This window comes from Nasonia vitripennis, chromosome 1, assembly GCF_009193385.2.
Source record: "Nasonia vitripennis strain AsymCx chromosome 1, Nvit_psr_1.1, whole genome shotgun sequence".
Taxonomy (NCBI): Eukaryota; Metazoa; Arthropoda; class Insecta; order Hymenoptera; family Pteromalidae; genus Nasonia; species Nasonia vitripennis.
Window position 1 is genome coordinate 12,730,533 of NC_045757.1, and position 12,137 is coordinate 12,742,669.

A 12,137-nucleotide genomic window follows, 5' to 3' on the forward strand; every position below is an offset into this window, starting at 1 on the left:
TTCTTCGCGAGTTTTTGAAAAGTTGGTACATGGCGGGAGAGCTTGCAAAAGAGATGACGTTGACGAAATTTCTTTGAAAAATGAAAACACCCTTGCAATGGATCGAAAATTTAAAAAAAAACGCGCGACTGAAATTCCTCCCGCTCCCCTCATTCGCTCCTCTCGACCGCGCCGCACAGTAGTAGTAGACCTCTCGCCGCGCGCGGCGTGCGAGCAGCAGCACTTCCACTTCTCTCGCTCGGGCTCTACATACGTATATCTATATACACAGAGCGGGAGCGCGCGCGCTCGGCGAACTTTTTTACGGGCGCTAAGCGCCTTCCCGGCTCTCTCTCTCTCTCTCTCTCTCTCTCTCTCTCTCTTGCGCGCGCGCCGGCGTGCCGCACACGCTCGTGCCGTGAGCGTGAACTCTCTCTCTCTCTCTCTCTCTCTCTCTCTTTCTCTCGCTCGCCCTCGCTTTATCCCGTGAAACGTGCCGCGCGTGCACGGACCGCCGCCTCGAGCGAGCAGGCGGTCTGGCGGGCGCGCGGGGGAGGGGCGCTGGCGGCGCGCCGGTGGCTGGCTGCTGCTGCTGGCGGCGGCGAGTCAGTCCGTCGACGTCGCTCTCGCTGCGAGCATCTCTCTCTCTCACTTGTACTCGCACCTTCTATATCCGCAGCCCTGTCTGTATACTCGCGGCTGCGTATATACATAAGCTCTGTACGGTGTTCTCGCGGTCGTCGCGACGGATTTTTGAATTTCCCGCGCGCGGGACTGTGTTTTTTTTTGAATTTTCGAGCACGGCGCGTCATCGCGCGTGCACGAGAACTGTGGCCTTCTTCGCAGGGGAGAAACTCTAGGCAGTGTCGAGGAGACAGTGCGAGTGTCGCAGAGATAAAAAGCGGCGGTTAATACGCGCGCGAGTGCAGCTGATAACGGTCGCGTTCGCGCGACGACAAGTGTTGGACGGCGCGGCAAGTCTCTCTCTCTCTCTCTCTCTCTCTCTCTCTCTCTCTCTCTCTCTCTCGCACTTCGACAGACAGACAGGCAGACACGCACTGCGCTGCAGTATACGGCACAGAGTCGAGCGGAGTGCACGTGGCGCCGCGAGCCGCGCGCTAAACGGCAGTCATCCTTTCCGCGAATGTCGCATACTCACCGAGTGTCCTATACAGACGGATAGGGCCGAAGAATCGCGAGGATAGGTCCGCTGATCGAGAAGAAGCCGAAGCCGCAGTGAAAGCTCGAACCGCGCAAGAGCCCAAGAGTCGGGACTGACGCGATGCTGATCATCTCGTCGGAGCAGAGCATCCGCGGGCGCAAGCAGCACGAGGCGCTGGGCTACTGCACTGGGCTGCTCGGCTCCTCCTTACGGGCCTGCTAAGATGACCGCGCGCGTACACTCGGCCAGGCATCATCAGCAAACGCATCAGCAGCAGCAAAATAGTCAGCAGGAGGTGAAACAAGCCACAACAGCAGCAGCGTCGGGAGCAGCAGCAGGGGGTAGCAGCAGCAGCACCGCGACAGGAAGCAGCTCGGCCGCGACGGCGGCGGCGGTCGTTGCGGCGGTTGCCCGACTGCACCAGCATCAGCTGCAGCAGCTGTTCGTCGAGGAGTCGAGCACCAGCCCGAACCCCAGTCCCTGTACGACGCCGAGTCCCGGTCCCAAACTCGCCGACGGACGCAGAGTGAGTTCTCATACATCTCACTAGAATATTCACCTTCTCCACCTGCGCTAAGCCTTGTTGCCCGTCATCGAAGCTATCAAAAACTTGCCCCCGCACACGAGGTGCCTCTATGCACAGGCAAACACACGCGCGCGTCAAATCCAATCGCGCCGGGGGGGCGTACGGAGCACGTGCCGCGCGGTTTCGTCCTTCGCCCCCCCTGCGCCTCGTGTGTGTGCACATCCGTACACACAGGCGGCCCCGTCGCGTGCAGAGCGCCTGTAGCAGTGTGTACACGCACATATGCACGAGCAGGGATAAGACGCGCAGCAGGAGCCCCCGAGGCGCCAGCAGGGAGCGCTCGTGATCTACGCGTGCGGGGGGATGCACGCACGTGCGGCCGGCGCCTAATGAGCCGAGGCCGCTACATGTACCGCGTCGAGTGCGGGCTGTACGCGTATAACGTATATAAAGTGGGCCATGCGTGTGCCGAGAGATTATATTATAGGAGCGGACCGTTTGCAGCTAACTCGTGAGGTTTTTCGCGAATACTTTCGCGCATTCCTGCAATGTATACGCGAGTATACTCTGAAGAAGCTTCGATAACCGCTCCGCAAGTCCTCGTACCGTTCTAAAGTCACTCGGAAAACCACCGCGAAACTCAAACTTCATAGCGGCCGAGAGGCGCGAAAGAAAAAGAAGCCCCCATCCGTCCTCTCTATCTCCAGAAGCGCGCATCAGCAGCGCAGGCCGGCGCGAATCCCCCGCCTATGCAGGAGGGCACTTTGCCAAGTAGACGCGCGCGGTATATAGAGAGAACGAGTCGGCTGCAGCAGCACGCGCGAAACTTCAGAAGGCTCGGCTATACAGTCGCGCCTCTCTTATTTGAATCTCCTGACTCGCACCAGCCGCCGCCGGCCGCTCCTCCTTTTGCTTCCGCGATTCTCGCAGGCGCCAGACTCGAGCGAGAGAATGCGAATGCTGCTGCTGGCCGATAATTCATTCAGAGTAGAGAAGTTCTCAGCTCCGGCGGTCTATTTTTCCCCGGGCGGACATGCCGGCTAACTTTATCGACTCCTTCGAAGGACGCGTTAATTTTCCTGCACTTTTTGCCAGGCGGGAGAAATTTTAACCAGGCCTGGCGAAAATTGACGTGAAATTGTTAATAAGCCGAGCGCGCGAATTAACGCGCATGACTCACGTACACTGCTGCGCGTGTGCGAAAATTGCCCGAGGCGTCACGGTCGCGCTGCTCGAAATTCCGCAGCCTCGATCGCTCTTGCTATTATTGCTCGCGATGTGTTGTAAAAAAATGAAATACGTATAATAACGAGCGTCGCTTTGTGCCTTTCTGCCCCCTCCCCCCCCCCCCACCCCCCCTTCTGTGCACAGGCGAACAAACCACTGATGGAGAAGCGACGCCGAGCCCGGATCAACCAGTCGCTGGCGGCTTTGAAGGCGCTGATCCTGGACAGCGCGAGGCTCGAGAACACGAAGCACAGCAAGCTCGAGAAGGCGGACATACTCGAGCTGACGGTGCGTCACCTGCAGAGGCAGAGGTCTCTAGCCCAGCCTGGACTCTCCAGGTACAAGGCCGGCTACCAGGACTGCTCCAGAGAGGTACGTTTATTATTGGAATACTTCGATTCGAAAAAGGCGCGCAAAAAATAAATCGCGAGCAGCGAGATAAAAGCATAAGCCTCCCGCACGCACGTACTGCACACGGGCGCGCGTATAAATATCAAGCGCACCGATCGCGATCGTATCGCAAAGCGGCGGCGGCGTTCCGTGACTGCATGCGCGACTCGCTCGATTTAATGCCGTCGCCTCGTGCTCCTTTTCCTTCCGTCCTCCCGCTACTAGCTGCTGCGTGTGTGCACACATAGGTGCGCGAGCTCTCTGAACAAAGCCGACTGCACACGAAAAAGAGAGCTTTTTTTCGAGCGGTGGGGGGATTGATCGCATCTGCTCGCGGGCGCGTGTGTTTGTTTATATAAGCTCTCGATGGGTCGCGGCTATTGCCATTATCTTATCTGCGCCCGCGACGACATGTGCGCGATGTGGGAGAGAAATTTTTAAATAGCTCGCGAATTTAAAAGCGAGAGAGAAAACGAGGTGCAACCCTTCTTCTTTGGCAAAAAGAAATAGCCGCCCACGCTGGAGAGCAGCAGCCGATTCGAAATCCCCGCTATATGCATAGGTGCGGTGGCACGCCTCTGGTTATCGCGGAATTATACGAGGGGGGGGGGGGGGGGGAATATAGCGGCCGACTACCGGAGCCTCTCTCGGCCGTCGTAAATCGCGAAAGGAAATAAAAGCGCGCCGCCGTCGATATTTATACGCTTTCGCTCTTTTTCTCTCTCGCTGCGCAGCTTGTCTTTTTCCTCTACAGAGAGAGCATGCCGCGCGTAGCGTCGATTGCCATTGTTACGAACATCAATTAGTCGGGACTGGACTCGTAATCGCCCGAGCTTCTAGAAAAAAAGATTTAGCTCGCGGTTATAGCTGCGGCTACTTCGAAGCTTACGAGGCGGACAATACTTTTACCGCGAGTATGTACGGCGTACATCGCAGAGCCGCGCGAATTTCATAGGCGCGCGCGTGCGAGCGGCGAGTGACGCGCGCATAATATAGCGGCTCCGACACGTTCCGTGCGTCACGCTATATATAATTCTCGCTCGCCTATACTGCCTCGCGCGATCGCTTAGGCTAGATGGCTGCTTCTGCGCGGCGTCGGCCGACGGGTTTCTCACGCTTGTTCATTGTGCGTGTGTGTGCTGTAGTCTAGAGGCGACGCGACGTTTCTTCCCTGTTTGTGTGTTACGCATTATACTTATATTATAGAAAATTAATAGCCGCCATAATCGTTCCTCTTAGCAATTATTTTATTACACTTGCCAAGCGGTTTGTTACTGTTATCAAGCATTTTTTCCGTGTATATCTATATGCATGTACACACACAATTCGAGGCGTGCGCGCGCGCGCGACCGACTTTGCTTCCCCCCCGCGAACGAGGCAATGAAAAAGCGGCGGTGGGGCGGAGAGCTGGCTAGCGTTGTTTTCTCTTTTTGCGACGCGCGCGAGCGAGCGTCCGATTAATAATGTAACGCGACTGATTGATGATGCTTTACCATTGCTCTCTCTCTCTCTCTCCTCGAGCTTTCCAGCTGTTTTCATTTCGCAGCGGATGTCGAATCGGATACCCAATTCGCGCATACCCAGGCAGCCTCGTTTTCTGCTCGCGCGGTTTTCACTCGGCACGAGACGAGCGACGACGGCACTTCGAATAATTTAGCGAACCAGACGCTCCTGCGGAGTTTTATTGAAATGACGCCGATTAGCAATGAGCGGGCCGAGCTGCATCCGTTATAGCTAGACGCGCATCCATGTCGGGATTTCTTTTTTAAAAGCCAGCTCGTCTGGCTTGGATCTTCCAGGTGAGCCGCTACCTCGACGCGCCGGACATAATAACCGGCAACACGACGCCGCTGGAGCCGGCGTTCAAGCAGCGTCTGCTCCGACACCTGGACAGCTGCGTCTCGGAGCTCGACCTCGACCTGGGCTCGAGGCCGGACTCCGGCCTCGGCTCGAGTCCCGGCAGCGTGACGGACCGAGTCCTCGGTCCTGCTAGCCCCGGACCTCTGGACCCCCACCAGCAGGCGGTGGCCACGGCCGCGGCCGCCGCTGCGGCGGCCCACTGCAGCGCGGCCCTCGGCGCCGCTCTGATCAAGCAGGAGATGCCCGAGCTCGTGGAGGCCGCCAGAGCCGACAGCAGCACCGCCCCCGGGGACGAGAACAACAACAGCAGCAGACCCACCTCGGCCTTCGCGCCGATGCAGCCCGGCGCCGTGCCCGTGGTGCCCGGGATGGAGCAGCCCGGGAGCAGCCAGCCCAACAGCATGCTGTCCGTCGTCCAGGTGAGTTGCCTCCCCGCGCGCGATCGCCCGCTCGATCGCTTGGACAGCCGCGTACAAGGATCGATCCCCGAATCTCCGAATCTCCGAATCTCCGAATCTTCCAGGTGATCCCCTCCCGCCTGCCCGACGGCCAGGTGGTCTTCCTGCTGCCGAGCCACTACGTGCAGCTGGCCGCGGCGGCGGCGGCCAACGGCATCAGCATCGGGCCCAACCCGCCGACCGCGATCTGGGCCGCGACGAACATGTCCCTCCTGAAGGCGACGGACAAGCTGATCAAGAGGCCGCTCTGCGACGAGCCCCAGCAGGACTGGCCCGACGCCGCGGCCCTGAGCGCCGGGCTCAAGCCCCCCAAGAGTCCCCGGGTGGAGGCTCCGCCGACGGAGCAGCCCCTCGACTTCACGACGAGCAGCGCGAAGAAGCTGAAGGCCGCCGCGGCGAGGTACATGGCCCAGCAGCAGTGCGAGGCCGCGACGGCGATGCTCGGCTACCCGGAGGACCGGCCGCCCCCTAGTCAGCCCGTCGAGGCGTCGGTCAAGCCCGAGGAGATGTGCGCGAAGCCGGGCCTGCCCAAGCAGGAGCTGCCGGCGGTCCCGGCGACGACGACCCTCCTGCCCGAGGCCGAGAGCAACAGCCGGGGGAGCCCGCCCGAGGGCGTGCAGCCGGTCAAGGACGAGGAGGGCATGTGGAGACCCTGGTAGATAGCCTGCATATGGAGTTATAGAGCCCGGCGCTTCTGTGTATGTCCAGAGACTCTGGCGCGTCGTCGAGAGAAATAGAGATAGAGAGAGGGAGAGACAGACACGACGTACGCTGCAAGTGTATCGCTTTGTTAGTTTGTAGTGCACCGCGAGCGCGCCGAGAGAAGGGCGACAGACCCTTTCGTATACGCGTAGAGCGCGCATCGGACTCGCACCCACTGCGACTTGAACAACGAAACGTCGTCTGTTTTTCCGTCAACACCCTTCCCTTTCGACGACTCTAAGCGCACGCGTATGACGTACCGCGTACACAATGTGTACAGAGAAGAGCTGTGTATAAGAGAGAGAGAGAGAGAGAGTCGTGCGCATAGCGACGTTCGCGATTTTCCCCGAGTATTACAACTTGATACAACAACGTAGTCTGGTTTTCGTCGCTCCCGCACGAACCTACTGTGTACATATAGAGATGCGCGCCGCATCGAACTACGAGGATATGAATATTGCATAGATTTATTTTAATGTTATCTAGGTGTATATCGAGAGCGAGATAGTGACGATTATTATCGTGTGTATATTGGGCGGATCGAGTGAGTCGAGTGAGAGAAGAGAGTACGGAGAGAAGCGAGAGTATAAGATGTGAAAGGTGTGTAGGTAGGAAGTTACTTGGTAATTCCACCGTTTTAATTGTCTCTGTAATTGCTAAATATGTAATTGCGATCCGGTCTCATAAAATTCAATGTACTTAGTGACGTGCAGTCAATACACGCAAATATTGAACTACGCAAAGCAAGCCTTCTATTTTTTCATCGCCCATTCCTTCCAATTTCAGCTCCGAGCACACGCGTATACTGCAACAGTTCAATCGCAGGTGAGTTCTAGCACGCATCGAAGATAAAACCAAACTACACGCATACCAAAAAAAAAAAAAAAAAAAAAAATCGTCTCGAGAGCGCGCGAAGATTAGAGAGCGGCCGAAAATTGATAGGGTCATTCCGCTGCCCCAGGGCGTGTCGGCCGTCCGTCAGAAAAAAGCGAGCCGCCACCCTTTCTGCCGCTTCGGCGTCGATTAGCGTCGAGCGAGCACGCGAGCATAAACGTGTAATTGCGCGGTATCGCGCACGCGCGATATCTGCACCTGCCCGGCGGTGTACGCTGTGACGCTGCGGGTAATTGAGAAAAAAGAGGGGGACTAATCGCGTCGTTGCACAAAACAAGTTACGTCTTCATTTTTCAAAAGAATCAATTAACTCTGAAACAAATTAGGTCTTACTCGGACTTGGAGCAAGCAACGCCAGGAAGGATTCAATTTCCATGACTCTGTACATGCATATACACTCGCTCTCGATCCCAAAAGCCATAACCAGCTTATACAGGCATCGCCGGCATTACAGCAGCAGCAGCAGCAGCAGCAGCAACAGCGCCGCGGGGAATCTCCTCTCGGAAATGACTCTCCTCTTTTTGATGCAATTTAACTGCCGCGCTCGCGCCTATCGTAAGTGGCATTAAATTGAATTCGTTCTCGAAAGAGTCCTCCTCGTGTCAAGTTTGCAGCGGAGCCGACCAGTTGTACTTTTTCCTGCGCAGTCTCGTCTTCGGCATCCGTTAAAGAGATCGAGACGGAGAGATATAATCGTCTTGGTTTTTTGGCTGTAGGCTGCGAGAGCGAAGCGATGGGATATCTTTTCAATGCATCGCCGAGATACAGCGGGGGTCTGATTAACACGTTGAAAAATCAGGAATCGCAGCTTCGATCCCGCGAAATATTTTTCATAATTATCATCGCACGGAAATGAAAGTGGTGTTGTAGCGAGGCTCTTAGCCAAAGTGTGCAAGATTCTGGGATTAAAGAGTCAGACGTTAGTAGAATAAGCAATTTTGGACTATGGCTATCTTAAACTCCGAGGGCTTCTGGCCGACGATATTCCCCTCGTAAAGTCATAGCTATATCAATGCATTTGGCTTCGCCAAAGCTACCACTCCGTACATCTTTCACTATATTCGGTATATTGTAGCTGCATCTTATTCAGCTGTCCCCAAACCCGTATCGAACCGTAACAAGAATCTCCTTAGAGAGTCGACGAGACTTCCCAGGACCAAAGGAGGTGCAAGAAGACAGCTCTCCCCGCGCCTCTCAGTAGAGAACAGCAGCAGCTGCGGTAATTGTCGTGCGCGCGCGCGCGTCTCCCTGATTAGCCTTAAAGATCACAGGGCGCTCGAGGCTGCGACCGGCCTCCTCTCCTTCTCAATTTGCCCTGATTACGCGCTCTTTTTCCCTCGGTTTTTAAAGGGCTATTACACGGCGACGACGAGGACGACGAGTTGCGCGCGTGGTGCTCCCTTTCGGGGGTCCGAATATGTTGTGTGTGCATTATTCAACGCGGATCGCGAGACGCGATATTTTTTTTCTGGCGATTCGGCCGTAAAAATCATCGTTAAACGACGGCTAATGGGGTAACGAAAACGCTCTCGCACCGCGTTAAAAATTAAGCCTCGCGTCCGCGATTTTTACTGTACGTACCCTAAGGAATTCGACGAATATGTGCGATTAAAAGACCGTATAATCCTCGCGGCGAAACTATATAGTGGCGGGGCCTGTGGAAAGAAAGGGATTCTAATCTCGCGCCGAATGAAATCTCGTTAAGGCTCGTCTTTTCACGCTCTGGCCGGATTATGGCTGGCGCGGGAGGATTTGCAAACAGAAATGTAACAAGATTATTCGGCAGAGCTCGTCCCATGATTATGTTTAGCGCGGCGGCGGCGATGAATTCCATGTTATTCTAAAAAGCCTTCTTCTTTCTCCGGCGTCTCGTCTCCTTCTCAGGCTGATTAGAATTGTCGGAGTCGATTCGCGGCGAGGCGGACCGTAAGTGTCCGCCCAAAAATCGCTCCTTTGATCTCGCGCGCGCGCTGCAGCTCTCTTTTTCGCAATAATATCACACCAGAGCCAGGCGCGAGGGAGGCAGCTGAGTGCGGACTTTAATTCACAAGGAGACAGTCGGATTATAAGCTTTCTTCTATTCTATACGCAGGGGAGACTTTTTTAAATTTTCGTCGCGAGTTAAAAAATTGCGCTACAATTTTCCTGGTTTTTTCCATCAGAATTACACGCTGACGGAGATTTACCGCTCCGGAACATGCGCGCGCGCGCAATATCAGGGCAGCGGCGTCAAAGCCGTGCTTTGTAATTTCAAAATTCGCGAACGCGTACAACCCGCGCTGACTTTGGCTTCTGCTTCAACAAAGGACGTGTATAAGGGGTCTGCATTTTGTTCTGAAAAACTCTGAAAAAATTACCCCCGAATTTCAAGCCCCTCCGCAGAGCGCATATCGAAGGGACCGGAGGCGACAGCGCGTTAAATTCAATCAAAGCAAATCGTAGCTCTCTCGGCAGCCCCTAAGAGACACCGCGCACCCTTCTGTCTATCTGGGAAGCTTTTCCCTCCTCGTTAGGATTAATAGTGCACGAGAGGCATAAGTGATTCTTCGCCGATCGATTAGCTGCTGCCTTTTTAATCATAATCTTCGCGTAATTCGATAAATTTCACGAGTTGCGAACGGCCGTCGTCCTCTCGTACGAGGCGCACATCCCACCCCCCAGCGTTCGTACATAGCCGCAAAAATGTATATAAGCACCTGAAGCGTCGTATAAGGCAGAAAGCCGCGTCGCGCTGCACAAAGACACACCGCTTTATAATTACACTCGCGCCATCGGGATTCGCGCGTGTAACGAGCTCGAGAATCGCAGGTGTGCCTCTTTAGGCAACGATTTAGCCTCTCGGCTTGCTTCCCGGTAATTTGCCGTCTCTCTCGCCTCTGCCTCCTCTGGAGGGGCTTTTTTTTCCTCTTGCGCTTATAGCGCACGCGACCGCGCGCCGCTGCGAAACGAGACGAGAGAAGAGAGAGAGAGAGAGGTCCGGGAGGCGTAATTTTATGGGACTTTAAGGATATGGCCGATACTTTGGATTTTGATACAGAGCTGCGCGGTAGCCGAGCCGGAGTTAAAGGGATTGTTGCCCCCGCGCGTTGTTGCGGCGATCTATACTTATACCGTATTTTCGTATACGGGGCTTAGTTTTTATCGTTACCGCGTAATGAGTAGCTCAGAATAAGGGAACGATAAAATTAATCATCGACTAGACAAATTCTCGATATTATATATAACAATTTTTTATAATTTTCGTCATCGCAGTGCATTGCACATATCTCTCTTCCTATACTCTCCTCTGAATATGCAGGCTCACCTCTCCTATATATATCTATATATATAACACACTTGCCCACGTACGCGTACTCGTATTATATTTAGGTATACACGCGAGAGCTTACGCTCGGCGCGCAGAAGCCCTTCGTGTTATAAAGATCGTGACGACGCGTAATTCGCGCGCGAGAGAGCACGAGGCATCCTCATAAATCTTTCATTAATGCAAATTGCCCGAAAGCGCGAGCTGCCGGCGGGACACGACAGATGCGCAACTGGCCTTTGACGACGACTTTTCGCCTTTTGGAGATGTCTTTTCTATTCGGTTTCGGTCGACTTTTTAGATTGCGATAACAAATTGCGAATTTCGTATTATTGTGCGTTGGCTTAAGATCGATGGCGATGTAAGTTCGCATTCCGCGGATGCTGCAGCTGTCTTTCAAACATTTTATCGTCATTTGTATTCGACGAATTCGTCGTTACCGCGATGAAATGCAAACGAGAACGAGTCGTGTTTTTCTTTCAAAAACGTGCGCTGGCGCTTCGCAAACTCGATGTAAAAAAAGAGTCAATCGCTGAAAAGAGACAAATCACAACTTTACAAAAGCCTAACACCATTAAAATCAGCGATTGTTCACACGCGTTCGTAGGCTTTCGCTCGCTATCGCTAGCGTCCTCTACGTACTCGGCGAAAAAAAGTAAGCCGATAAAAAAAAAAGGAAAAATCGCTCGATCCGATAAGGATTTGCATAAATTAGCGATGGGCGCGCGACGGCCTGGGCCGGACGAGGAAAATTTTGGCCGGAAAAAAAAATGCTCCAGGTGAGGCTCGAACTCACAACCCCGGCATTGCTCACGTAACACTGTCTTATAAGTACCGTGCGCTAACCAATTGCGCCACTGGAGCAACTGGAATAAAGCGCTCGAATTGCCGAGTGCGCTCGAAAATGGCGTCCTGTGGATTGTTTAACGACGTAGGCGCGGGAAAAATCACTCGCTGGCGATTTTCGCCGTTTCTTCGCGTTTGGATGGAGTTGCGGTTGGGGAATATCGATGCGACGAGTCTGATCTTCTCATCCTACGCACAGTGTCATCGTTAACCAACAAGATAAACAATCAATGACCTTTCCTCGAAAAGGGAACCGGCCTCGCAGCGCGTCAGCTCAAAAAAAAAAAAAAAAAAAAAAAAGAAAAAAAACCCGCAAGCGACACTCTTCCTCACCCCCGGCGGCTTGGCTACACCGCGTCCTTTCAAGTTCCAAGCCACGCAAGCTGCTTTATAGCAGTTAAAACCACCTGTTACACGCAGCCCGCGAGAGAGAGAGAGAGAGAGTCGCTGCGCGCTATCGTGTCCCCCTCGCGCGAACTCCCTCTCGGCTTTTTCCTTTTTAGCAGCGCGCCGCAAAACGATCCGCGCGAGCTTCAATTATTCGCCCTCGAGCTTTTTCCCCGCTCGCAGATATGCCAAGATAGGGTGTGCTGAGACCCCTGCACGCTTGTTTCTCGCCAAGTGCGGGGGTCCGAGTACGTCTCGTTCTCCATCTTGCCAAGTGCGTTCGGTTATCTGACAGCCGCGTAAACACGCTGTTTCTATATATGTACGCTCGAGTGAGTATTAAAAAACTTTTTCTTCCCGTTTAAAAAACTCGCTAGTAGCGCGATCGACTCGTACAACGAA

General features: G+C 54.3%; 1 protein-coding gene and 1 non-coding gene across 2 annotated transcripts; one reads left to right on the forward strand and one right to left on the reverse strand.

Annotated features, from left to right (window-relative positions):
* Nucleotides 1-566: 566 nt before the first annotated feature.
* Nucleotides 567-7,047, forward strand: LOC116416145 (protein hairy). Its single transcript, XM_031923263.2, has 4 exons — nt 567-1,667; nt 3,039-3,266; nt 5,084-5,563; nt 5,668-7,047. Exons 1-4 carry the CDS (start codon nt 1,365-1,367, stop codon nt 6,259-6,261), a joined length of 1,605 nt encoding a protein of 534 aa, XP_031779123.1. The 5' UTR covers nt 567-1,364; the 3' UTR covers nt 6,262-7,047.
* A 4,226-nt stretch (nt 7,048-11,273) lies between these two features.
* On the reverse strand, nt 11,274-11,366 carry TRNAI-UAU. The gene is given in 2 exon segments: nt 11,274-11,309; nt 11,329-11,366. It is a non-coding gene; the product is annotated as a tRNA-Ile (tRNA).
* Nucleotides 11,367-12,137: the final 771 nt, after the last annotated feature.